Genomic DNA, 26,680 nt, shown 5'->3' with positions numbered 1-26,680 from the left:
GAATTCTCTGCTCTAACTATTGTAGGAAAATGGAGCTACGTATACGCCGAAGTTAGCTTTGGGGGCAGAATAATAATTTCAGTCATAGTGGCCATGAAAATTAGATAGAAAATTGTCCCAAAAGATAAACGAAGACTCTAGAGGCCGCTGGTGTGCGACTTGTGGGGATTATGGAGGCCACGCACCCAATAATAGACTCTCACAATCCTAACATAGCTTTTTGGCTCTCTTATCTCTTCATATCTTCCTCACGTTCATTCCTAGTACTACTATTGTTCACACTCACATCTTCTGCAAACTAGAAAGAGATGGCCCTGCAACTGCAGGCACCCTCTACCAGAACCCATCTAGCATCACCATCCCCACTAGCTCCGAGAGGCAATGCCGGCCTACGGCCACCTTCGGATCGTTTTGCTCTAAGATCCTCATTCTTTTCTTCATCACTTAGCCTATTGCTTCCCCCTAAGCAGCAGAAGCCCCTTGCTAAAGCTGCACCAAAGTTTTCGATGAGAGTTGCCTCCAAGGAAGCCTATATTTGTCGCGATTGCGGGTACCATTCTTCCTGTCTTGTTCAGTTGTTTGTTTTGTTTCTTCTGAGCTCTTGAGGACGGTGATGAATTGAATCATTGACAATTATGATGTTAAATGATGCAGGTATATATACAATGAGAGAACTCCTTTTGCAAAGTTACCTGACAATTACTACTGCCCTGGTAATCACTTCTCTTGCATTCTCAAAATGAAATTTACAGCTGTCATCTACATAATGTGTTTGTAACATGGTTTGGTCTAGGTAAGGGATACTTATCCAACAAGAATCTCTTCCTGCAGTGAAGTTATGACTTTGTTTTCGATTCTTGATATGATTAGAGACCAATCCCTGTAACTTTATCATGAATGCAATCTGTGCTATGCAGTTTGTGGTGCTCCCAAAAGGAGGTTTAGGGTATACCAGCCTCCTGTGACCAAAGAAGCCAACAACAAAGATGTTCGAAAGGCACGAAAAGCACAGTTGCAGAGAGACGAAGCGATTGGGTAAGCATGATCATCTTCCTTCCTTTTTCAGATCAGAAAATACAAAAGCTTTTCTTCCCTGTGATGAATTGGAGACTTACTACGTGCTGCTTAATCTGAAACAGAAAGGCACTACCTATTGCTATTGCGGTTGGAGTTGTGGCACTTGCTGGATTATACTTCTACCTGAACAACAGCATCCAGGGATAGATAATACCATAGTTGCAGCTATGTGTCTCAATTCTCAAATGGATTGGACACAATATTTTGTATGATTTTATTGTACTTGTAGAACAATATTTTTGCTTCAATCTAGTTCTTTTCACACTTACAATCCGATGCACAAGAGTAAGAACCCATTTAGTGCCATTATGCCTCTTTCTAAATGGAGAAAGGATCCATTGATAGTATTCAATAGCATACTAAATCGAAAAGAGTCCCTTACATTCTTAGAATGGCGTTTGTAGGTACCTACGGTAACTCAGCACTTCAATGAGGAGCCACAGTGCCACAAAGTAATAGAAAGTTTTAGCAACCTCGCAGCAGGACAATTGAGCTCTATGTTGCTTGCTTGGTGATGTAAAATAGCTTATTAAAAGAGCCTGAAAGTACACTCAATGATGTTATATGCTTTTTCAACTTTGTGGGAACCAACTCTTTAAGAGTAAACTCTCTTAATTTTTTTTTTTTTAATGTCCGAGACCGTGATTTTAGACCAAAAACAGTAAATTGCATACACATTTTTTGGTCAAAATTACATATTCTTATTTTCTTATCAAAATTTTTTTACCTCTAAATTATGGATTGTTTAGGGAGATGCAATTAGGTTTTCCCTCAAGTGATAAAGTCACAAAAAATATGGTCTCTTCAGTCGAACTAGAGTTCTCCATTCGAGTATAATGTGCTACCATTATAATACACATCTTAAAAAACCATTCATTATCATAATATATTAGACATTACAAAGTTCAAGTTTAGGGTTTTAGGATTGTAAATCTATACTTACATGTAAAGCTACTCATTTCTATATAATAATCTCTAAATTGAAGTTCTCTGTTGTGAGAAAAATTTAAGTTTTTAAAAGAAAATGACAGACATAATCATAAGTCACATATATAAATATATATATATATATAATAAATTTGAACCATTGAATATTTTAAAATCTAATGGCTCACAAGGTGTGTCAAAATTTGTGTAAAAAAAAGTGTCCCTTGATCCGGACCCTATATATATACGAAAATGTTCTGAAGAGGACGTCCGCAACCCAGAAAAAGTGCGGACGTCGCTCCTCCGGCCTCGATCGAGCGGCGACTGCGCGGCGTGGCTTGCCGGAGGGACGCCGGGGGTCGTGCGGAGGGGTATGCGGTGCGGTGGAGTCGCCGGCGACGGTTCTGCGGTGCTGCACAAAACCTGCAACTGCAGGTGAGGTGGCTGCCCAGAAACAGGCAAGCCCGACCTCCTCCGACCTCGAACGCCGCCCAGAAGAGGTCTGGGACGCCTCCGGCCAGCCCCGAGCCGCCGTCGTCGCCTGGAACCCGCCTGCTGCGTCGTCGTCCGCACTTTAGCGAAGTGCGGACGTCCCCTTCAGGACCCACCTGTATATATATGTGTGTGTGTGTGTCTATATATATATATATATATATATATATATATCAAGGCTCTTCTAGTGAGGGATCCCTTTTTTGGTCTTTTATAGGGATATGACATTAGACCAACTTTTCAATCATATTTTTGCATCTCAACCGTTCAGTTTTTAGGTCCTAATGTGTAGATTATTTCTACAAAATTTCAGCTAAGTTGATTATAATTAAGGCATTCAAAATAGCGATTTAAAATTATAAGTATGAACGGTTCAGGTTTGACAGATTTGGTTCGTCCATTGATTTAACCTAGGTTGATACTGTAACAATCACCGATTTCGCTGAAAATTTGCAGAAGTGATTTACACATTAGGACCTAAAAACTGAACTGTTGAGATGTCGAAATGTGATCAAAAAGTTGGTCTAATGCCCTATTCCTAGAAAAGACCTAAAAAAGGGATCCCTTAGTTGAAGGGCCATATATATATATACACGCGCGTGTTTTGTGGAAACATAGGTACAATCCTGTTCTTCAGGCTGTGGTACACTTAAGAGTTAGCTAACCAGCAAGCAAAAGAGGCAGATGAATTGCTCGCCGAAGGGGTGTATTTCGGTACCATTTCTTTCCTGATAATACCCAGACAAACTGTCACACTTTCTTACCCTTGTAAATGTTATAGTAATCTATGAAAAAGTTGCTCACCTTCGCCTTTATTACTTAGAGACTTTTGTTCTAGGTCCTCTCCATGGGATTCCTTATGGACTGAAGGATATAATATCAGTTCCCCACCACAAAACAACATGGGGTTCAAAAACTTATAAAGATTATTGACACGGGAGGCTTGGGATATCACAAGGGAATTTAAGTTGGTAAATAAAATAGAGGTTAATAATAATAATAATATAGAGTATGAATTGTAAAATGCTGAGTATAAGTAAATTTCATTCTCCTATTATCATGTACTAGATGATGTTAACATGGTTGTGAAATCAAACTAAACCCAAATGAATTTTCTGACAACAGATTTTCATTTATATCCGACACGATCCATATAACATTATTGTTGTAAAAAAAAAGAACAAAATATGTATCATTGTTTACAATTACATGTTTAAGTGAATTGGTATTTTCATGGACAAGACAAAGATTAAGAATGGAGGATGACTGCTTATTGTAAAAAAAATCAAAGCAAACTAGGAATTGCATGACTCTTGCAAATTATGATCAATCGATGTTGGATATTAATTAGCCTTACCAATTAGATTGTGGCGAGTATAAAACACAAAAGAACCAGAATGAGAGTCATATACATCGACACATAGGAATTGCATGAACAGTAAATCAGTGGACACCTTTTCGGGCAAGAGCATCAACATTTAAAAAATGGTTACTTTTGTTGGGATAGTCTGAATAATCATCAACAGAAAGGTGACAGCCCAAACTGAGGAGGCCCAAAGGGGGCAGACTATAATCAAACTAAACTGAGATAACTGACCCATATGTTTAGACCCATCGTCTGGGAAGGTAGCTCTGCCGCATGGTGAGCCACTCGGGGAGATCCAATTCCATTGAATACATGCAGGTAAAGTGAGTCAACTGATCTCTTATCTTGTGGATGATTGGGTAAATAATTCAATTCTTCAAATTTGATTTTACATTAAGTATCCACTGATAAGTGAGTCAACTGATTAACTTATTAAGTGAGTCAATTGATCGCTTGTCTTGTGGATATTATGATCAATGATGTTGGATATTAAGTATTCTGGGACTCATTCATAAAATATCACAAATCACGTGCATTGTTTCCTCTCATATTACTTTCTTGTTGTATTTTGAGGATTACTGATTTGGGCTTCTGACTTTGTACATAAATTTCACAAATATGTGCATCTTCTACTGTTTGTTTTGTCTTTTGTATTCTGCACATTTGCTACAACTTATTTCAAACTTATATGCAGGATGAAAATACGAGGAAGTAATCCCTGCACTTGATGTGGCACTTCAAGATCAGTTTTTCTTTTTGTCCCACAAGTTTGCGAATATATAATATATATAGTTATAGCTAGCTAATATTTTCAATGTGTGCTTTCCTAGGTTAACTTTCCCCATGTGCATTGAGATTTGGTTGATCAAGTTCAGTAATTCCGTGCGATTGATCAGGACTTGGATGACTGACATCAATGGTTGGAGAATACACACTGGGAGTTGGTGAACCGACATCAGAATTTCGTGGATCAATATCGTCGCATATATTCATGAGTGTTTACAAGGAGTTGGTGGATCAATATCGCCACATACTATTTTTTTTTTTCAAGTTTACAATATCATTAGTATGAGAAGTTCAAATGGAGTTCTATACTATTGTTTGTTCAGTAAATTTGTGATGGAGAGTGTTGATGAAAATTGTGTGATAAATGGAGTTGTATACTTTAGTTTGTTCATTAAAATTTTTATGGATAGTGTCAATATATTATTGTGTGGTCAGGACAACTGCTAGTACATAAATTTCACAAATCATGTGCATCTTTTCCTCTTGTATTACTTTCTTGTTGTGTTTTGAGGATTGCTGCTTTGGGCTTCTGACTTTGTACATAAATTTCACAAATCATGTGCATCTTTTCCTCTTGTATTACTTTCTTGCTGTGTTTTGAGGATTACTGCTTTGGCGCTTATGACTTTGTACATAAATTTCACAAATCATATGCATTTTCTTTTGTCTTGCATACTCTATACATTTGCCACAACTTATTTCAAACTTATATGCAGATGAAAATTATGAGGAAGTAATCCCTGCACTTGATTTTGCACTTCAAGATCAGTTTTTTTTTGTCTTACAAGTTTGTGAATATATAATGTCTGTAGTTATAGATAGCTAATCTCTTCAATATGTGCTTTCTTAGGTTGACTTTCCACATTTGCAACATGTACCATTTGGTTGATCATAGCATCTCCGTGGGATTAATCAGGATTTGGATGACCAATACCAGTTGTTGGAGAACGCAGACTGAGAGTTGGTGAATCGACACTAGGAGTTGGTGGATCAATATCACCGCATACATTTATAAGTGTTTTTATCTTCATAAGCATTAGTCTTGTCATCATTTTGTTTATGGTATGTAACACTTTTCTTGTTCACAACGAATTGGATTATTGAACCGACTGAATTTTGGGATGCCTGAATGATGTGACATCTTTGCAAGATAACATCTCCTATTATCATCTTGTTATATGTTTCCTTTTGTGTGTTGTATGTATGATTTTGCTTTTTTACATTGAATTGAATTTTAGAATTGACTTGAATTGAATCTTGGAATACGTCTTAAACAATTAATCTTGTTTATTTACGGGTTTTCTTCATTTGTCGCATATGTTGCAACTAAGTATCCATGATTTGTTATAATAATACATCAGCTATTAGTGCAAGAAGGTAGTGGAGAACTATCCATTCTTGGAGCCCTCAAGAAAAAAGGGTATGAAGTTCTGCTCATGGTAGATGCATAAAACCTCTACACAATGGAAGATGAATAATGTTTGAAAGGTTTATTGAGTATAATTTAGAATAAAGGTTTCATTTCGTTGGATACAAAGCAAATGAGATGAAATTTTAGTCTGTTGAATCTTGCGAGTATAATTTTGAAAAAGTAGATATTATTAATTCAAATTCAACCAGAAGAAATCTTTGTCTAGTAAATTTCTTGAGCACAATTTAAAATAAGATTTCATCTCGTTGGATTCAAAGCAAACATGATGAAATTTTTGTCCTTTGAATTTTGTGAGTATAATTCTCGTTTCTTTAGTTGAATTTTAGCCAACGAGCTTGTTCGTTTAGTTTATTTGATACAATTATATGTTTGTGTAAGACTAAAATGATGGTCATTGAATGAAACTACAACCTACAAAGCAACAAGTTTGTTTGTTAATTTTTTTTTTTTGCAAGTTTATAATATAATTAGTGTCTTCACCGCTCGTTGGTACAAGAAAAACCATGAAAGACTGGTAAATTTTCATTGAGTCTTCGCCTATTGTTGTGATTTGAACATCATTGGTGTTTGTGCTGGAAAAGTTAGCAATATTGGGTGTGACACATCTCTATTGAATGAATAATATTGTTAAATTCTTGAAGTTAGTTTGTTGACTTTAAGGGCCAGAATAAGATGTCCATAAGACACTTAGGGGTGTATGTTCTTGATGTTATAAGACATTATGCTATGCCACTTTATAAGCCACGGGAGAAACGGAAACGGATCACCGCTTTTAGTTTTGCCCCAAGTGCAACAACTCTAGATCAAGCTGAAGTCAAGCTCAAACTGAGATGAAAGACAAATTTGTTTTGCGTACTGTTTACAAATGGCATTCTTGAAATTCCAAAGGTAACGATTTCTTATCGTATGGAGCTCATGTTGAAAAATATTGCTGCTTTTGAACAATGTTATTACCTCCAAAATCATGATATATCTGATTATATGGAGATGCTAGATTGTTTGGTGAATACTCCAAAAGATGTAGAGTTGCTTGTCGAAAGCGGAATTGCTTCAAATGCTGTAGGCAACAATAATGAGGCATGTTGTCTGATTAATGGCCCTGCCAAAGAGTTCATTAGGGATCATGATTACTTCTATTTTGCTTCACTTTTTGCTGACTTAGAGAAGCATTGCAAAAAAGCCTTGGAACAAATGGAAGACAAATCTTAGACAAAACTATTTGAACACGCCATGGGCGATTGTCTCTGTTCTTGCAGCTGCTTTTCTGATCCTACTAACCGCCATACAAACAGTCTGTTCTATTATATCTGCTAAACATGGCAGTTAAGGCTGTTTTTCACAACACCCAATTGGCCTTTCGTTTTTGTGGTTCTGCAGATCAATTGAGAGTTTCAACATTTCTTGGTTCTGGATTGGTTGAAGGTTTGGAGAGGATGTTCAAATTCGCTGAAAATCATCGTTTCTTAATATTTTGGCTGTGCCTATATTTAGTTAGTTATAGTATAGGATGGTTTAGTACTACTGTTTATTACTATTTGTGGGAGATGCAGGAATGGAACGCTGGTAAGATGTTCCTTTTGTTATGATGGTTCTAAAGAAAATATGGCAAAGAGATTTTAGTAGTGACATTGACTTATCTGCTTGTTCTTTTTATTGGTTTTGACATGATATTAGTAAATCATGGCCTTGTACTCGTTTGTGTTTTCTTAATTTGTTTATTTTGCTGACAACACCGTAGCTAAAATCTTCCTTACGGAAGTAACAGAAATTGGGACACACCTTTAATATTACTTTATTTAGCACGATGCATTACTGTTCTAAAAGTTATCACCAAGTTAGAGTTTCAAGAAAAGAAAAACGTCTTTCTTTGTTTGCCTCACATTTGCACATTTAGCATAGCTGGACAAAGTAGGTCATCTCCAACCGAAAGGGCTAAAATTTAGCCATAAATTCTGTACTATTCATCATGTGACATCAACCATCTCCAACCCGTCAAAGTTAAATTATAACCTTAAAATATATTTTAACATTTTGGATATGTTATATATATACATGTTCTTTTTTATCAGCTTTATACTTATAGTAATTGAAATCATTTTTATGATTAAAAATATTTTTTCGGATGTATTTTTTTTTTTAAGATAATCAAAAATATTTTTAGTTGATTCTGAAATGGAATAAAACTAATTTCAAAATTGAATAAATTTAATTTCGAAATGAAATAAAGTTGAATTCGAAATGGAATCATATTTTCATTATCTATTTTATTCATGACAAAAGCATTTACAAAGGAACACAACAAAGAGATATATATGAGGGAGTAGAAGGAAGATGTGAAAAAGAAGGTTGAAGTGGTATGTATTTATAGTGTAAATTTAAAAAAAAAACATTGACCAACGGTTATAAAAAAGAGTAGTGCTAGAGACACCAAAATATTATACCAAATTCTAATCCCAAATGATGTGGCATTTGCCACCTCATCCGTAGTAATTTCCAACATGTAATTGTGTCAATTAATTATCATTTTATAGTTTCCAACATGTATGTAATTAATTAATATTATAATTTTTAAAGGAAAAATGAGAATATAATGTTTCCCTGCAATCCCAAAAATTGATCTTCAAACACCACGGATATTTTCATATACCACCAGTCATCATCATCCTCATCTCATGCTACACCAAAATTTGGAACCGAAGAGACAAAACTCATCTAGAATTTGAATAAATAAAAGAAGGTGTTGCTTATGAAAATCCAAAATCAAGAAGATGATTAAGAATATAGCAACCACAAGGCATAAATTGGCTTTGTAAATCATAATCAAAAGGGATTATGATGAAAAATTGTGAGTTAGCTCTTACTAAGAGATTAAGATTATCTCTGCACTATGATAATCTTATTTTTGTCAGTGCTAGATTTTCATCATCCCAAAGAACATATCTTTGTCAACAAATACAAATCTATAGAGAAATTAATTTAGCCATTTGAATCTATTGGATTGGTTCTAGAAATTGAAAGAGAGAACAAAGAATTTACTTTTTTTTTTTTTAAACAATAGAACAAAGAATTTACTGGGTGACTGCGACATATGGAGGATTAGGTTTTGGATTTTTTAGGGTTTATCAAGAAATGAGTTTGTGCGTTTGGTGGATTGATTAACTTCACCATATTTTTCTACTTACAATTTCTAATATCTTAGAGATGAATAAACTAATTTAAAAACATGATCTAAATAAGAAAATAAAAAATTACAGCTTGAATTGTTGGAGGTTCATTAGGGTTGATGTGGTCAGTGCCATGTCATTTGGGATGGCTTTTTTGTATAGAATTTTGGGATTTAAAGCATTTTCCTATAAAGAATATTTTGAAAAAAAATTCCCAACCGCTATATGTGTAAAAAAATAATAATAAAAAAAAAAACCCAACGCCTGCTGCTGACATCATGCACATGTCATGCAGCACTACCACAGATGGACCTCCCATTTCTGATCCATTTGGCCCTAAGGGCTAAATGACTACTTTGAAGGCTAAATTTGCCCCTTTCTTTAGTCTTTTGGCCCTCAATTTTAACATTTTGACCATAAGTTGTTTGGGTTGGAGACCAAAAGGGCTAAAATAAAGCCCTTTAGCCATTTAAACCAAGGGGTTGAAGAAGGCCTAAGACCTACTCAACAAATGGGAGCAAATTTCAAAAGAAAAAGAAAATGTGGAAAGTATGAGTATGAAGGAATCAGAATCCTCTGATGCTAATTTTGGAGAGTAAAGATGATTGAACAGACTAACTTTTACTGCAAGTGAGCCACTTTGATTTCAACATGGAGTTGCAATGGACACGTCCCGATTAGATGCTTGGCATTCAAGCAAGGATGGTCCTTAGAAAGTCCAGCAACATATGTTGTGCAGGGCCTTTGTTGTAGGTGGTGTGTCAGAAGTCATTCTTTGATGCATGCAGGTACTTCTTCTGTGGAAGCCTTTTATATGAATTCTCATCTTTAAATCATTAAATTATATACCAAGAACTATGCACACCTTTAATGATGCAATAGATGTCACATCTGCAGGTTTCACTTTGGCTCCTGGAGTTGGGTATTACACCTGAAAGCCATGATCAGTTGATTGAATTAGTTGCTTGCTCTGAAGCTGGGATTCTTCATTTGTTTAGTCACCAACAATCACAGGTATGCTAAAGTTGCATCTCATTTGTTAACATGGGAGGTGATACAAATTATCTTAAGCCTTTAGCCATACGGCTCTTCTGTCTATCAAGCATCCATTTCAAAACGACCCAAATAAACTGCATATTGTTCCTCCTTGGGGAATTTTGTATTGTAAATGAAATATCTACCACCAAAATGTAGTCTAATCAGAGATTCATCACTTTTAGTCATAAATTAGCTCCACAAGGCTACCCACAGAAGGGCTGCCCAGAACAAGGCTACCCAGACCAAGTAGCTTAATTCATTATGAACCTAATAGTACGTTTGTGTTTACATTTCTTCCTTCCACCAGAGGCATTGATGCCACATCATCACTTCATACCTGAAAGCTTATAACTTATCATCGTCATCTACATTTCCAATTTGCTGAATAAGTGGATGTGCCATGGCTAATCTATGTAAGATCACTGAGCTGAGTTGCTTCACATGCTTGCTTTTAGCTTAAGCAAACTAAAGCTTTCATAATTTTCATCAAGCATAGTCTCTTTTTCCATGATCCACATGTGATGTTGTAGGTGAATAGTAATCATTTTGTTGTATGGTTTATGTAGACTGTAAGTGATCAAAGCTTAATGTTTTTTTAATTGATTGTTGTGATTAAGTTAGAATGCAGGCGCAGGAAGAGGCTCCTCCAGAAATGCAACTCCAAAGGATATTACTCCAGAAGTCGGTAGTTACACTACACAATGTTGTGAGTTCTGACGTGTGTGGGTTCTGTGTCGAATGCTATTGATTTGTGGGATTGGGGTTGTGTGTAGTTCAATAAAGAGGCAGGACGTGTGGTTGAGGAGTGCAAATTGAGAGTGGTATAGGTTTCTCCATCTCGATCTGCCCCCTTCTCCGGTCCCAGAAGGGTCAGAGTAAGGGTCTTCACCAAGAACTTCTATCATGGAGAATGGAAATTTTAATGGTGCTGGGTTTTCTATTGGACGAAAACATAAAACAGCATTACACGAAGTTTGATCACCTTTTGTTCAAAGTGCCCTTCTCATGAACAGACTCAAAGAGTCGCATTCCAAACGACATAGATAACAAGAAGTTCAGTTGACTACAGAAGTGGAAAGCAAAAAGTAATCCCAAAGAAACAACCGATGATATTGCAGGGGAAAGCCAACAAGGAAAGCTGGTGAATGAGCAATGACCACTCTAACGGTCATTTATTTCAAATAGGCAATCCAGTAAGGTAAAAACTTAATTAAGTAAAAGTTCAATTTCACCGCTAACAGTAGGGGATTTATTCCTGAACATGTTAGCAGTTTGCATGTCTTTTGCAAACTGGCAGGCAGATAGTCTTGCTTGTAAGTTGATATAACATCACACAATATCAAGAACAGAAAAGCAGTGAGAGTAAGGATGATAACTAACAAAGAAACACAGATTAATAAAGAAGAGGTAAACAGAACTTAACATTTACATATGATGGTTTTATATATATAATCGCTTGATCATTCTTGCAAGACAAATGAACCCTCTATTCTTTTCTCGATAGACTGCTGAATAGGAAAATTTAAAGAAGAAAACATGTCATTCATACTGGAGGCAGGTGCGGGCTTGAATTCATACGGACCTTCCTTTGGTCCCCAAACCTGTAACAATACAAAAGACTTGGATTGGTGCCCAGGAAAACTGCCACAATTACAATATCCAATAAGGTGATGATCAGATTGATTAGGAGTAGAAAAACTGACTTGATTTCCTTCATCGTTATATCCCCTATCCCATGAATGTATCTCATTGTTTTTAAGAATTGCAAGTTCCGAAGTACAGTATGATGCTCCATTCTGTCACAAGGAGCAAAAATGATATCAATGAAAAGCAGTAATTTGATTCATTGCAAATGAAACTCAACATATCCATGGCCCCAAACTAAGGTTTTCATGTGATCAGCGCACCATCAAAGAGGAAGCAAAAGAGAGCACTAAAAGCAAGGAATTACCCATGAATTGGGGAAACTGGCAGGTGGAGTTGACCCTTCATATAAGCAGCGTTTTCCACGCTCACAACGTTTAAGATGCACTGTTGTCAAATGCTCTGCAATGTCCTGCACAAAGATAACAAAATATAGATAAAAACTTTAATTTTCTCATATAGTTCAAAGATAGACAATGTGAAGCCCAACAAATGCAACAATGTCAAAGCATAAACATATCTTCAAGTTTTTATTCACAAACTTGGACCTGAAACCATACAAGCAAGGTTTGCACAGTGCAAAACTAACATCAATGTTCCCCAAATCTAGCATTCACATACAATTCATCCCTGTGCAATTCTTCAGTTTTCAGTTGATACATCTTGGTCTAGATTTTAAACTAACACTACCATCCAAAAAGTTCAAGGAAAGATAGTTTCTATCAGCTGAGTTTGCAAGTACAAATCATCTAAACTCACTTTATTATTTCCTATATTTATACTTTAAACTGCATTATAAGCCATAATAATATGCACAATGCCTGAAACAAAAACCAGATGATACAGAAGTACAGTGACTATGTTGTGACTAAGAACAGACCCCGATAACTTCTTCAGGCAGGGGGCGCTGGTCCTTTGAGCGATCACAAAAATTCTTGTACTCCTCCGCATCCCTAATTGCATACGAGCTTACCTGCTCATTGATGAGAGTTAAACATATTAGAACGTTATTCAAATCCCGCGATCAATACATCAAATGATGAACCACATCTTACTCTCTCGCTAGCACATGCAGTAAAAGAGAGCTAGTAACAGTGTACTTTCAAATGTAAATGCAAACTCCTTTGTTGGGTTCAATTTTATCCATCAAACAACAGAGCAGACCGCATCTTTTATCACCATATCTCACACTGTAAACACGAAAAGTTCCAGAAACAAAACTGCAAAACGTAGATATATCCCACCTCAACATCACACTTCAACTCTTTCGGGCAAGGCTTCACCATATAAAATCTCTGCATTCAAAAGATTGAGTCTTTAAATCAGAGAACCTAAAAAGCTTGAACCTTTGAACATTAGTTTCACTCTCAAGGGACAAATACCACATACCTGCCTAAATGGCTTCTTAGGACTCCTCCAAAAAGCCTGACAAAAACCCACACCAATATTTTAGCTCACATCAACCTCTAACCAAACAAGTATTGAATTGGGTACACAACTAACTACCCTTACTTGTTCAAAGTACAAAACTTTAGAACCGTCCACCATCTCAGCTGCAGGGCAACTGCTCATTCTGCAAACCAAAGTTCATCATCATCATCATCAACTAAAACGTCACCGTTTTGAACAGACAAAGAAAATGAATGAAGTACCTGATGTTGAAGTAGTGGTCAGGATCCCTGGCGGCTTGGTCCTTGGAGAACTTCTCGCCGGAGAGGGAGCGGGTGACGTGGCGGGCGTGGTCCCACCGGGTCGTGGACTTGGTCAGTCGCTTCAGCAACAGAGCTCCGCCGATCAAAACCACCGTCTTCACCACTAACCCGCGCGCCACGCTCCATCCTCCCGAAGACGACGAGTCGTCCGAGCCGCTCCCGCTACCCGACTCCGACCCGATACCCATTTCGGTGAAACAAAGCCTACCTTACTTCAACAGCCGAATTGCCAGTAGTGGCACCACTACCATTTCGATTTTCTGATTCTCTGTAAACGATTTGGTCCGTCGACTTGGTTTAGACGAGCTTGGGAGCTTTTGAACGTCACCGTTAGACCATTCCAATCATAGCACTCTCCACTTTGGGCCTTGTAAGGCCCATAATGAATTGGCCCGTAAAATTGAATTTTTAAACGAAATTTTATCATATTTCGGAGTATGTGATGCACAGAAGTATAATCGTTAAAGTTAGTAGATTTTACGATTGAATAACTGAAAGGATGGTGAGAGTATTTCCCGTCTGATAAATAATGCAAGATTATCAGTCTGGCTCAGGTGGGCAGTCGAATCTATGGTCAATCGTGCTCAGTTGCCATTGAATTAAAATCCAAGGGTGAAAAATAATAGGACAGTTAGAATGCCCTTATTTTTTACCATTAGATTTAAATCCAAGTGTAGTTGAGTACAACTTAATACTAATCAATTGACTACTAAGGCATGACAAGAATGTTGGCTGAGCATGTACATAACTAGATCCTAGTGTTGACATAATGTGTTTAACAATCTATCAAATGACCACACCCTGTATTGTGTCTTCAGTTGAGTTGATAGCATACATGGACAGCTTGAATTTGCAGCTTGTGATGTGGCTAAATCAGCAAGAAGGGGTTAGTTTAAGAACACCAAGGACCATTTTACTATAGCTCAAAAGCTGTCCAAACATGTCAAAAGAAAAACAGGTTAATTTGTGGAGGAATTTGCTGATTGTATTGCTATTCAGAATCACTGCACCTTTGCAACTCACATTTATTTATGTTAATCTTTCATTATGATACTCAATTAGCAGAAACAAATTGAGATTTCCTACTCCCCAGTGGTGGTCGAAGTTGATAGGCATTTGGTTAATGCCATTGATCAGTGTTAGGCAGAGGAAGGTTTTCGATATGGTGGAGGAAATTTAAGCCTCTCTTTAGTTATTGTAGCCAAAGAAATGTTGTTTTCCAAGCTAGATATATATATCCATGCTGAATCTCTGCTAGCTAGCTAGATCATATTACTATCCGAGATTCTGTGAGAAGAGCAATAATATAAATACAGTAATATATGAAACACATGAAAGAAGTGAATAACTTAGCTTGGCTGACTATGAATTTGCAAATTTTATTAGGATTTTTATAAACAACCCAAACCAGAAATAGTCACCAAGCAAAGAACTACATAGAGCAGAGCAGACCAGGGAACTAAAACTCATTAACATTCTCTGGCTTGGCATTTCTTGATCCTATATATATCTCTGTGTGTGTGTGTTCATGAATATCATGCTGCCTAGCTAGTAGCGATGACGATTACATCAGACCGGAGAGTACTGATATCCATCCTTTATAGTGATCTCGATCAAACTCCCATCAACACATATACATTTTGGTCGAGATTTACACGGAAACTTAGTCTTGCCGTCCAAATGTGTCCATACAAATTCAAACTCATGTATCTAAAATCTATTTACCTGATGTTAAGAGGAAAACCAAATAGAGAATCAACTAGGGTTACTAAGGTGCATTTAGATAGGAACTGGCATGATTTTCCTTTATGGGAGGAATTTTTTGTTCTTATTGTGTGCCTCTAAGATCATAGGAGTTGGGACTCTGCTCTATCTGATCGTGCTCTTGTTCTTACATTATGACTGTCAGATATTATGTTGGTAGAGAATGTATATGACTAGATCTTAGTGTTGACATGATGTGTTTAACAATCTATCAAATGACCACACCATGCATTAAGTCTTATGTTAAGTTGATAGCATACATGGCTAGCTTGAATTTGCAGCTTTTGATGTGGCTAAATCAGCAAAGAAGGCTTAGTTAAGAACACCAAGAACCATTTTACTAGAGCTCAAAAGCTATCCAAACATGTCAAAAGAAAAGCAGGTTAATTTGTGGTGGAATTTGCTGATTGCTATTCAGAATCACTGCCCCTTTGCAAGTCACATTTATTAATGTTAATCTTTCATTATGATAACCAATTAGCAGATACAAATTGAGATTTCCTACTCATTTGATTTTGTTTTTCTGCTTAATCTCTGCTATGGGCAAACTGAGCATTTGCTCAACATAACAGGCTAGGGTTATGACATGGGAATTATCCCAGTGGTGGTTGAAGTTGATAGGCATTTGGTTAATGCCATTGATCAGTGTTTGGGCAGAGGAAGGTTTTCTGGTGGAGGAAATTTAAGCCTTCCTTAGGTTTTTGTAGCCAAAGAAATGTTGTTTTCCAACCTAGGGACTAGGGAGTGCAACAAAGTGCCTCATGGATAAGCCAATTTTTTATTTTATTTTTTTATTTTGAGAATGAAAATATGTTTGTTGAACATGGCCGATATCATATAATTGATTATTGTAACATCACTTTCTTAACTAGAGATGCACCTCCCTAATAACTGATATTATTAGGGAGGTATTTCATTATATCTAAGCAAGCAGTAAGCTACACCAAAAAATCTAATAATTAAACTAAGAGACACGTATACTCCAACTAGAAAACATGATCAAACTAAGAAAATTGATATATAATTACGTAGCTAGCTAGAGAAAAATGTAATCAAACTAGGTAACAAACTTAATAATCAAAGTATTCACCCAAAAAAAATAACTTAATAATCAAACTAATAATAACCATCAAACCTAGGGACCAGATTAGTCTAACTACATCCCTTTGCTCGCCAGTCTGATCTCGGTCCTTGCTATACTTTTCCTTACCATACCGGTTCTGGCCGTACCAGCCCTGGTCGTACCGATTCCCGTACCAGTCCTGACCGTATTGGTTCGAACCGTACCAGTACCAGTACCAGTACCAGTCCTGACCGTATCTGTTCTGGCTGTACTTGTACTCACCGTATTGGTCCTTGCCATACCGGTCCTCACCGTACATGTCCTCGCCAAACTGATCCTCACCGTCCCGGTCATAGATGACACGTTGCTGTGGATCGCACAGAACCTTGTATGCATGGCCCAACTCTTTGAACTTTTCTACATCACCACCCTTATCGGGATGGTGCTTCATGGCTGCTCTTCTAGAAGCCTTTTTCAGATCATCTTGTGAAGAATTCTTAGGCACTTCAAGGATGTCATAATAGTTCCTACGGCTATCGCTTTTCTTTGGAGCTCTCTGCCAATCCATTTGAATTCGATCTCTTACGAGTTATTCAATCTTGCCTGAACGATTTATTTTTTAGGTACATATAGACTATAGAGTACTCGTTGGTTTTGAAAAAACAATCACAATTTCTTCTATGGTTTTTCTCTTATTTATAAGGAAGCTACACCTAGAAAATCAAATCAAATCAAATCAAATTAGGAAACACTTACAGTATTGTTGGAATAAAAAGGAAACACGATCAAACTTCCTAGCTATTTAATCTCTGCAACTGATCGTGGTTCTGTAATATTTATGGTAACGATGCTGGTTTTCATTCAAGAAGCAGGTGATGGATAATGTCCTAGCAATGGTTAATCTGATAACTGTGCGGATACAAATTGAGATATCCAAGCTAGATATCCATGCTGAATCTCTGCTAGCTAGCTAGATCACATTACTATCCGAGATTCTGTGAGAAGGACAGTAATATAAATACAGTAATATATGAACAAATTATATATATAAATACAGTATATATAGCTTGGCTGAATGAGAATTTGCAAATTTTATTAGGATAAACAACCCAAACCATAAATAAACACCAAGCAAAGAGTTGCACAGAGCAGAGCACACCAGAGAACTAAATCTCATTAAAATCAGAAATACGTTCCTTTCTCTGACTTGGCATTTCATTGATCCTGCATTCCTCTCTCTTTGTGTGTGTGTATGTGTGTGTTCATATATATATATATATATATGTGTGTGTGTGTGTGTGTGTCATGCTGCCTAGTAGCGATGACAAGTACATCACTGGAGAGTACTGATCCACAATGAAATAGCCATTTAATGTGCCTTTTACAGAAGGCCTCAGGTACATTGGCATGCCTCCATCCTTTATTGTGATCTCAAACTCATCAACACATCTACATTTTGGTCGAGATTTAAAAGGAAACTTAATCTTGCTGTCCAATACAAATTCAAACTCATGCCAGTTCTACAATCTATTTTCCTGATGTTAATAGGAAAATCAAATAGAGCATCACCTAGGGCTACTAAGGTGCATTTAGATAGGAACTGGCATGAGTTTCCTTTATGGGAGGAATTTCTTGTTCTTGTGTGCCTATAAGGTCATAGGAGTTCGGACTCTGACTCTATCTGATCGTACACCAACATAAACTAGCTAGTATTGCTAACATAATATGTTCGACAATCCATCAATGAACGCATTAGATAACATAACACGTCCGAAAAGATGCAAATATTGTTGGTTTTGGATTGCAGCTTTCTAAAACTTAGTAGATTACAAACACCAGGAATATTTTACTAGAACTGAAAAGCTATTCAAAACATGTCCAAAGGAAAGTAACCTGTCTGATATGTTCATTGGCTAATTGCATTCGGAAATCAGAATCACGTCTCCATTGAAGCTTCAAGCATCCAATACTCCTCTCGCCAGCCTCCCATGAGAATAATTTATTGCCATAGGTTCAACCAGGGAGCTCTTATTGCTTTCCAACTGAGCAGCCTCCTCGAAACAGTAAACAGGAGCATTCCACTTTTCATCCTCAAGTTGTGCCCCCACCTCAAATGTCATCACATGAGCACTCATCCCTGCATCATCCCACAAACCATTACCATTAGCAATTGAAGTCAAGAACATGCCCTAAACCGCAATATGCTCTAAGATTCACTCAACACTAGAAATCTAGCCAATTTTGCTCCACAAAATCATATAGGTAATGTTTCTGGAAATGTGACATGTTCTTTTAGTCATATTACCAATCTAACATTGCACATTTACGCGTTAAAACAAGAATTTACCTAATCAAAGACCCAGATTGTCGATCCGACAATAGTCCAATTGTTAAGAAAGTAACGTTTCCTAATCAGTGACCTAGACAGTAAATCTGAGAACAGTCCAATTGGCTAACCAAGTATAACATTTCCGAATCAATAGCCGATACTATCAATCACACATTAGAACAAGGGTCGACCTTATAATCCAGACTATCAATTTGACAATAGTTATAAACCAACCTAGCCTCAACATGCCTTGTTAAAAGAACAAAGACAATGTGCAGTTAAACGGTGACAGTTAGGGACAAAGTTTCGTACCTGTGTAGAAGAGCCAGTGGACAGGTCTCTTAGTGACAACGTCCTCATAGTACCAGATGAAGTCAACCTTCTCCCACACATTGCAGAGGAAGCCGTCCACGTGGCGCTGACCCAGATAAGTTGCACCGTCGAGCCAGTTGGGTCGGAGAATGCCCACCTCAAAATGCAAGACCCTGCATTCCCGGTCGGAGTCCAAAGTGTAGACGTAGGAAGTGCCATTGTCCCACTCCAGGTCGTACTTGAGCTTTCCCAGTTGGTTCTGGATTATGTTGAAGTTCCGACCGTTGGGCCAGTCGTACCACAGGTCCAAAATTTGAAGAGCTCCGCTGTTGTTCACGTAAAGAACCGAGTGGAATTGGTGGGGCCATGTCGCCGGAGTCGGGTCATCGGAAGTTGAGATGTCGACGGAGGAGATCACTAGGAGGAGGAGGAAAAACAAGGACATAGGTGTGGTTGGTGCAGAGGCCATTGTTGATGAATTTTTTGCTTGAAAGAGAAAACGATGAGGGCTGTGAGGCTGGATTTTAATACATACTGAATTTTGTCCCCACTAAAATATGAAAAATCTAATCTTGGGAAGTTGGGATAAGAAATTTCCACTTTCACCCACATATTCTTTCAGGTATTTATAATCAGGACGGATGGCTTTTAGAATTTAGAGAGGAAAAAATCTGCTTTTTGAGAAACAAAATCTGCGGGGGAGTGGAGACTATGGAAACTGGAAAAAGCAAAATCCACGCTTTTAAGAACCCAGTTCACATGCTTAAACAAGAACCTGGTTTTTCTCAAGAACACACTGGGTTGCACACGCACAAAGATTTTCTTGTTAACACTTCTATTTCTTCCAGATTAGAATAGCAAACAACCAACAGAATTCATTTCTAATCCTGTTTTCTAGTAACTGCACCTTTGAAAATTACATGAATATTATTTTCTCCTCCTTTCATTATTGATCAGTATGCAGACACAAACTGAGAGAGAGTATTGTTTATAAGTTTATAACATAGGGGTCTTGACAAAATGAGAAACAAGGGCTACACCAGAAAATAAGAACCAAGGGAGATAATGCCTGCCATACCTCTTGGTTTTATTAGTAAAGACTAGGCATGGCTAATTCCAATAAGTATTTTTCTTCCCTAAGTCGTCACAAATGAACACACCGTATGAAATTTAACTTGTACAAGAAATGACAGAACTACTGGTTCCCAGTTATGGGACCGCCCTGATATTTCTTTATATCATCCCATCCTCTAACCCATGGGTTCCCGGGTGCGGCTCGTGTCTCAGGAGCAGCATAGCTGTCCAGGTTGTTTGTAACCTTGCTGCGCACTGCAGTGAAAACCTACAAACACAGATGATTTGAATTAAATGGAATTGATAAAGAAGAAAGCAATGAATTGAAAGAGCAACTTTTCACATTTCTAGATCAGCTCACCGGATTAGTTGTGAGTGCCTCAGGTGGTTGCTCCTGGCCACTTAACCACTTCCATAGATCAGGATTTTCCTGTAGAAAAGAACATCACATGATAAATAAACAAATGCTCTAGCTCCCACTTCATCTAAAGACCTCACTTGCAAATATCAATGCAAGAGCTACTGATGCAGTTTGTCTCCCCGAGTTACTGGCCAGTAAAATAACATCCGAGTAAATTAATGGGATATATACCAGCGTTGTCACATACAAGTATAAAACAGCAGCAGTTCAGTAACCATCTCATTATTTAAATGCTCAGAACCTCTGCCATAGTTGAATCCATTTGAGGATGAAAATAAAACAGTTTAAAACATGGTATGTTTCTGATCAAACAATTTGATGCTTTGATGTCAAGTGCTTCAACACTATAGTTATCTTATAGCTTAAGATTATGCAATCCAATGAACGCAAATCATGAATACCTATTTATACTGGCATCACAAACTGACTAAGAAACACTTAACAAGGAAAAAGGCTATACTTTGAATGTGCAGCTATCACTAGATCAAAATGCATCCAGTCAAGGGGTCACCCTACTCTCAAAGGCACTGAATTTCTTGAGAAATAATCAGTCAAGTGCTCAGGATGAACATTCTACACTAGAAGACGAACAAACTTCAGAAAATTGCTACTCTCTGCTGGGAATCACCATGAGAATACATCTGATCTGATGTTCTATAGAATTCAACACTTCCAGATAGTCTAACAGAACATACGAACATCAATGCCATTAGGCTTTTCTAGCTACAAAGATTGCCTAATATATTTCACACATATTAGGAACTTGTCAACTTAAATTCCAATGAACAAATTCTGAATACAGCATAGTACTCACTTTACAATACACAACATAAGCTAAAAACCAATTGAAAGCACTCCAAAAGCAGCAAAATTTAAAAGATAAGAGATGAACAAAGTAAACTTACCAGGTCAAGAACATCCACAAGAGATTTAATTCCATTTTCATCCATGGAATGAATATGATCCTCCACCCATTTACCCAGAACCAAATCCAATTCCAAGAACCCTCTCTGTTTGCTCCTGTACAATAACCTGTTCCAAACCCAAAAACCCAAGTTTGTTTCAGAATCAAAAACCAACTTCCAAAACCACTTAAGCTCTAAAACTGTAAAACGCAAAGACACAGAGACCCACCTATTACATAACCGCCGTTTGCTCTCTTCATTAGAGAGGTCGATATGTAGATTGCTGGTGTTATCAGTAGAATAAGAGCGCTGAACTAAGCCACTACAATATCGAGGCCTGAAAATTAAAGCAACCCACCACACAATCAAAGCTTGTATCTTTGTATATAGCAATCAAAGCTTGTATCTTTGTATATGAATTGCTTATACATAAAAGAATGAATGAATACCTGAGAAGGGTCTGAGTGGGTGAGATGGAGTTGCTGGATTTGAGAGCTCGGTGGGCTGTGATCAAACCTCTTCTCAAGCTTGCCATTTTGTTTGTTCGATTAGTTTTGATGGGTTAAAAGCCAGTGTCGGACGAAAGCCTAGAAAAGGAAGGGAGAAAATATATGTATGGTGGGTTTAATGACCAACAATGTAGGACTTGCCCCTAAAAGCTTCTACCTTTCCTATGCCATCGTGGCCTTTCTTCGACCAAAATAAAAAATAAAACTTTCCTCTCCGGGGGGAATATTAAAACTCAAGGGCGAGAGGTTCAAACTGGCCTCTGAAAGAAGAAGGAAGGGCCTAATCACCTGTGACGCACTCTTGCTCAGTTGCTCCTCAACCAGAACAACAATGGTAAATTTTTCGCTCGTTCTTTGCCGGATGTGCAATTTCAGATCAGATCAGTTTCGTTTTTGTACATTTTGGATTTGTAATGGATTCAATCGGTTATATCTGTATTGTGTGTAGTGACACGTTGGACATATCTAGATGTCTAACAGTGTGACGTTGCTTAAGTGGTTCAACTTGTGTGTAGCGAATCAGTTTGCTATAAATTTACTTATTGGGCCAAAAATTGAAAATGCTGATCTTGCAATGGGGGAAGAAAATCTTAGTGAAGGAGCGTAAGATATCAGAATTGTTTAAGGATAAGTAAATTGACACAGAGAGAGAGAGAGAAAGAGAGAGAGATTCAAGTGTGTCTTTCATTTCATTCAAAGGAGGTATTTATAGGGATACAATTTGAAGTAAATAATGATACAACTTGATGGCATCTTCAATTGTAGCCTCTCCTTGTGGCTTCTTCATTTGCAGCTTCACATTGTGGTTGTGATGATGATGATTGCCACACTTGTTCCCCATTGGCATAAAGCTTGACTCACAAGTCATTATACCTAAAATACCTATCTTATACATGACATAGACATTTTATACTATGAACAATACAACATGTTTCATATATACTACAACACTCCCCCTTGGATATTTCATGTTGATAGTATTTGTCTAAGCCGTGCGCTTCGAAATTGCCTCGTTAAAAACCTTGCCAAGTAATAAAACCCTGTGGGAAAAAAACAACCTTGGTCGAAGGAGAAAAAGAGTGCAACGCGCATTGAGCGTGGAGTATGATTCTAGATACTCCCCCTGATTTAGACTCCCCCTGAGAGTTCGGATAATCTTCTTAATCCGATACTCTTCACATGTTTCTCGAAAGGGGTTTTTGGTAACGACTTAGTAAATAAGTCCGCTACATTATCCTCTGATCGGATTTGATTTACTTCAATGTTTAGAAGTGTTTGTTGTTGCTGATTGTAGAAGAATTTCGGCGATATATGTTTAGTATTGTCACCCTTGATAAAACCTAATTTCATTTGCTCAATACAAGCTGCATTATCTTCGTAAATGCATGTAGGTTTATCCGTGGTAAACTTCAAACCACAAGTTCCTCGAATGTGTCTATTTATAGACCTTAGCCATATGCATTCACGCACAGCTTCATGTAGAGCAATAATCTCTGCATGATTTGAGGAAGTAGCGACAAGTGTCTGTTTTGTAGATCTCCAAGATATCGCCGTGCTTCCCATGGTAAAGACATAACCTGTTTGGGAGCGACCTTTATGGGGGTCAGAGAGATACCCTGCATCAGCAAAGCCCATCAAAACATTATTTTTATTTTGATGGAGGGGAGGAGGAGAACGTCGGTCACCATGGATGGTGTTGCCGGCGTCTGTATTACGGAAGGTGGCTTTTTGCCTCATAGGGTCTGATCCCAATCTTCCGTCTTTTATTTTCTCTTTGTAGGGATAAAACAAGCCCATATCAATCGTACCTTTTAAGTATCGAAAGATTGTCTTTATGCCAATCCAATGGCGGCGTGTTGGCGCAGAACTATGTCGAGCTAACAAGTTCACTGCGAATGAGATATCTGGCCTTGTGCATTGTGCTAAATACAATAATGCGCCTATCGCACTTAGATAGGGTACTTCAGCCTCTAATAATTCTTCGTCCTCATCCTTTGGACGAAACGGATCTTTTGTGGGCTCAAGACTTCGGCCGATCATGGGAGTACTTACAGGCTTTGCTTTATCTTCATTAAAGCGCCTTAGTAATTTTTGAGTATATGCTGACTGATGGATCATAATCCCATCACTACGGTGCTCGAGTTCTATTCCGAGGCAAAACCGTGTTTTCCCAAGATCTTTCATCTCAAACTCGGATTCCAAATATTTAGCAGTTTCCTTTAACTCATTTAGAGTTCCAATTAGGTTCATGTCATCGACATAAACTGCTACAATTGCAAATCCGGAACTTGTTCTTTTAATGAACACGCAAGGGCATATTTCATTGTTAATATATCCATTTCCAATCAAGTAGTCACTTAGACGGTTATACCACATCCGTCCGGATTGTTTCAATCCATATAGTGAGCGTCTTAATTTTATTGAAAACGCGCTCCGTGGTTTAGAGCCACTTGATTTTGGTAATTGAAGTCCATCAGGAACCTTCATATATATCTCTGAATCTAGATCCCCATAGAGATATGCTGTAATTACATCCATAAGCTGCATGTCAAGTTTTTCGGAAACTACCAAACTGACAAGGTAGCGGAACGTTATAATGTCCATTACGGGAGAATATGTCTCCTCGTAGTCGATTCCAGGGCGTTGTGAGAAACCTTGCGCCACGAGGCGGGCTTTATATCTCATCACCTCATTTTTCTCATTACGCTTTCTAACAAAGACCCATTTATGGCCAACAGGCTTTATATTTGGTGGTGTCAGCATTATAGGCCCAAATACCTGTCTCTTTGTTAGTGAATCCAATTCAGTCTGGATCGCATTTTTCCATTTAGGCCAATCCGCTCTTCGTTGACATTCTTCAACAGAGCGAGGTTCGATATCATCATATTCTATGATTCCTTTTGCAATATGATATGCAAACGCATCATCAATTGCCATAGAATTTCTATCCATCATCTCATGTACATTATTGTAATTTATGGAGATTTCTCTATTCTCTGGAGTTGGTTCTGACATTGGAGCGTCCCCCAATGGTGTCTCTTGGACATAACCATAATCCGGAATATTCTCGTGAGATGGATTATTCATATCTATGATTAATGGATTATTATTTTGTGCCAAACTCGCCTTCTTTCTTGGGCGAGAATCCATCGAACCTATAGGTCTCCCGCGCTTCCTGGCAGGAGCCGTGGGCCTAGCCAATGTGTCACCCATAGAGGGAACGTTGGCGCCATTCTCATGTATTTTTGAGATGGCATTATGTCTTTTAGGGACATCAATCCTTGCAGGTGTATTTGCAGCAGGTATGTGTGATCTCGTCACTTTAGCGATATCAGAAAACGCATCAGGCATCGATTCTGCTACGTTCTGAAGATCGAGAATTCTCTGCACTTCTTTTTCAGATTGTGCAGTTCGGGGATCAAGATGAGACAAAGTGGGGACAAACCACGACAATTCCTGTCCTTTTTGTTGAACATTAGTTATGTTCATGTCTCCCCCTAAAGACGGGAAGACTGTCTCATCAAAGTGACAATCCGCAAATCTAGCGGTAAATAGATCACCTGTCAAGGGTTCTATGTAGCGGATTATGGTTGGGGAGTCATAGCCAACATAAAGGCCTAGTCGTCTTTGAGGACCCATTTTAGTGCGCTGTGGTGGCGCAATTGGCACATAGACTGCACACCCAAATATGCGTAAATGTGAGACATTAGGCTCATACCCAGTCACCATCTGGGATGCAGAAAAAGGTTGGGTGGCAGTGGGCCTTAGACGAATAAGCACAGCTGCATGTAATATTGCATAGCCCCAAGCAGAAATAGGGAGATTGGTGCGCATAACCAATGCCCTAGCAACCATTTGAAGTCTTTTAATGGCAGCTTCTGCGAGACCATTTTGGGTATGTACATGAGGGACGGGGTGTTCAACCTCGATCCCAATGGACATGCAATAATCATCAAAAGTTTTTGATGTAAACTCCCCAGCATTGTCAAGACGAATTGACTTAATAGGATGATCAGGGTGGTGAGCCCTTAACTTAATAATTTGTGCTAGGAGTTTAGCAAATGCAGCATTTCTTGTGGATAAGAGCACGACATGTGACCAACGTGTCGATGCATCAACCAACACCATAAAATATCTAAATGGTCCGCAAGTTGGATGGATAGGTCCACAGATATCACCTTGTATTCTTTGTAAGAATGGTATATTTTCTTTAATGTCTTTTGCATAGGATGGTCTCGATCCTACTTTTGCTAAAGAGCAAGCTTTGCAAAACGAATGATATGCTTTAGAAGTAATTCTTTGAACCTCTTTTTGGTTCGTATTCCTTTTTGTTTTAAAGAATGGATGTCCGTGTGAAGTTTTTAATATACGGATCATCATATCACGACCTGGGTGTCCCAAACGGTCGTGCCAAAGCCTGTATGTGTCGGAATCCTATAATTTTTCATTCATGACATGGTTGGATTCAATGACTCTAATAGTGGTTGCGTACAATCCACTAGAGCGACACGTGAGTTTCTCTAATACTCGTGTATTTCCGTAGTTATTAGAGGTGATGTAAAGGAACTCTTGTCCATTCTCACAATGTGTTTTCACATGAAAATCATTGGCTCTTATATCTTTAAAACTTAATAGGGTTCTTCCAGCCCTTGGAGCATATAAAGC

The 26,680-nt window shown here is 37.9% G+C and overlaps 5 protein-coding genes and 1 long non-coding RNA gene across 7 annotated transcripts; 2 read left to right on the top strand and 4 right to left on the bottom strand.

Annotated features, from left to right (window-relative positions):
- The first annotated feature begins 119 nt into the window (after positions 1-119).
- On the top strand, positions 120-1,353 carry LOC112178652. The gene is made up of 4 exons (XM_024316820.2): positions 120-550; positions 655-713; positions 918-1,035; positions 1,140-1,353. The coding sequence occupies exons 1-4, from the start codon at positions 309-311 to the stop codon at positions 1,222-1,224; spliced, it is 504 nt and encodes a 167-aa protein (XP_024172588.1). The 5' UTR covers positions 120-308; the 3' UTR covers positions 1,225-1,353.
- Positions 1,354-9,984: 8,631 nt separating this feature from the next.
- Positions 9,985-11,618, top strand: LOC121050580. 2 transcript variants are annotated; one of them, XR_005803548.1, is made up of 3 exons: positions 9,985-10,032; positions 10,142-10,258; positions 10,904-11,618. It is a non-coding gene; the product is annotated as an uncharacterized LOC121050580 (long non-coding RNA). The 2 variants fall into 2 exon arrangements; XR_005803549.1 differs by having other exon boundaries at positions 10,900-11,618.
- A 33-nt stretch (positions 11,619-11,651) lies between these two features.
- LOC112178732 (chromophore lyase CRL, chloroplastic) lies at positions 11,652-13,962 on the bottom strand. Its single transcript, XM_024316934.2, has 8 exons — positions 13,579-13,962; positions 13,439-13,499; positions 13,316-13,351; positions 13,171-13,221; positions 12,807-12,899; positions 12,234-12,338; positions 11,986-12,078; positions 11,652-11,883 (listed from the first exon to the last, which is right to left on the bottom strand). The coding sequence occupies exons 1-8, from the start codon at positions 13,824-13,826 to the stop codon at positions 11,743-11,745; spliced, it is 828 nt and encodes a 275-aa protein (XP_024172702.1). The 5' UTR covers positions 13,827-13,962; the 3' UTR covers positions 11,652-11,742.
- Positions 13,963-16,286: 2,324 nt separating this feature from the next.
- LOC112179349 (chaperone protein dnaJ A6) lies at positions 16,287-17,033 on the bottom strand. Its single transcript, XM_040511301.1, has 2 exons — positions 16,563-17,033; positions 16,287-16,340 (listed from the first exon to the last, which is right to left on the bottom strand). Exons 1-2 carry the CDS (start codon positions 17,031-17,033, stop codon positions 16,287-16,289), a joined length of 525 nt encoding a protein of 174 aa, XP_040367235.1.
- A 1,142-nt stretch (positions 17,034-18,175) lies between these two features.
- Positions 18,176-19,871, bottom strand: LOC112179348 (uncharacterized protein At4g14100). The gene is made up of 2 exons (XM_024317747.2): positions 19,107-19,871; positions 18,176-18,602 (listed from the first exon to the last, which is right to left on the bottom strand). The coding sequence occupies exons 1-2, from the start codon at positions 19,573-19,575 to the stop codon at positions 18,421-18,423; spliced, it is 651 nt and encodes a 216-aa protein (XP_024173515.1). The 5' UTR covers positions 19,576-19,871; the 3' UTR covers positions 18,176-18,420.
- Positions 19,872-20,069: 198 nt separating this feature from the next.
- Positions 20,070-22,144, bottom strand: LOC112179350 (succinate dehydrogenase assembly factor 2, mitochondrial). The gene is made up of 5 exons (XM_024317749.2): positions 21,956-22,144; positions 21,736-21,843; positions 21,507-21,633; positions 20,542-20,610; positions 20,070-20,448 (listed from the first exon to the last, which is right to left on the bottom strand). Exons 1-5 carry the CDS (start codon positions 22,039-22,041, stop codon positions 20,302-20,304), a joined length of 537 nt encoding a protein of 178 aa, XP_024173517.1. The 5' UTR covers positions 22,042-22,144; the 3' UTR covers positions 20,070-20,301.
- Between the last annotated feature and the right edge of the window lie 4,536 nt (positions 22,145-26,680).

The sequence above is a fragment of the Rosa chinensis genome, chromosome 7 (assembly GCF_002994745.2).
Source record: "Rosa chinensis cultivar Old Blush chromosome 7, RchiOBHm-V2, whole genome shotgun sequence".
Taxonomy (NCBI): domain Eukaryota; kingdom Viridiplantae; phylum Streptophyta; class Magnoliopsida; order Rosales; family Rosaceae; genus Rosa; species Rosa chinensis.
The sequence above is the reverse complement of the archived record's forward strand: the minus strand, read 5'-3'. Positions and strand labels throughout refer to the sequence as shown.

Excerpts from the sequence above, each read along its gene's own strand:
- LOC112178652 (XM_024316820.2), top strand. The coding sequence starts at position 309 with ATGGCCCTGCAACTGCAGGCACCCTCTACCAGAACCCATCTAGCATCA. Across the intron at positions 714-917 it reads TGACAATTACTACTGCCCTG|TTTGTGGTGCTCCCAAAAGG; the intron begins GTAATCACTTCT and ends TGTGCTATGCAG. Across the intron at positions 1,036-1,139 it reads CAGAGAGACGAAGCGATTGG|AAAGGCACTACCTATTGCTA; the intron begins GTAAGCATGATC and ends AATCTGAAACAG.
- LOC112178732 (XM_024316934.2), bottom strand. The coding sequence starts at position 13,826 with ATGGGTATCGGGTCGGAGTCGGGTAGCGGGAGCGGCTCGGACGACTCG. Across the intron at positions 12,339-12,806 it reads TGCCTGAAGAAGTTATCGGG|GACATTGCAGAGCATTTGAC; the intron begins GTCTGTTCTTAG and ends ATCTTTGTGCAG. Across the intron at positions 11,884-11,985 it reads ATAACGATGAAGGAAATCAA|GTTTGGGGACCAAAGGAAGG; the intron begins GTCAGTTTTTCT and ends GTATTGTTACAG.
- LOC112179349 (XM_040511301.1), bottom strand. The coding sequence starts at position 17,033 with ATGGATTGGCAGAGAGCTCCAAAGAAAAGCGATAGCCGTAGGAACTAT. Across the intron at positions 16,341-16,562 it reads AGACTGGCGAGCAAAGGGAT|CTTACTGCTTGCTTAGATAT; the intron begins GTAGTTAGACTA and ends TTTTTGGTGTAG.
- LOC112179348 (XM_024317747.2), bottom strand. The coding sequence starts at position 19,575 with ATGGCCTCTGCACCAACCACACCTATGTCCTTGTTTTTCCTCCTCCTC. Across the intron at positions 18,603-19,106 it reads CCACTGGCTCTTCTACACAG|GGATGAGTGCTCATGTGATG; the intron begins GTACGAAACTTT and ends GGGATGATGCAG.
- LOC112179350 (XM_024317749.2), bottom strand. The coding sequence starts at position 22,041 with ATGGCAAGCTTGAGAAGAGGTTTGATCACAGCCCACCGAGCTCTCAAA. Across the intron at positions 21,844-21,955 it reads CCCACTCAGACCCTTCTCAG|GCCTCGATATTGTAGTGGCT; the intron begins GTATTCATTCAT and ends TTTAATTTTCAG. Across the intron at positions 20,611-21,506 it reads TTGTGGATGTTCTTGACCTG|GAAAATCCTGATCTATGGAA; the intron begins GTAAGTTTACTT and ends TCTTTTCTACAG.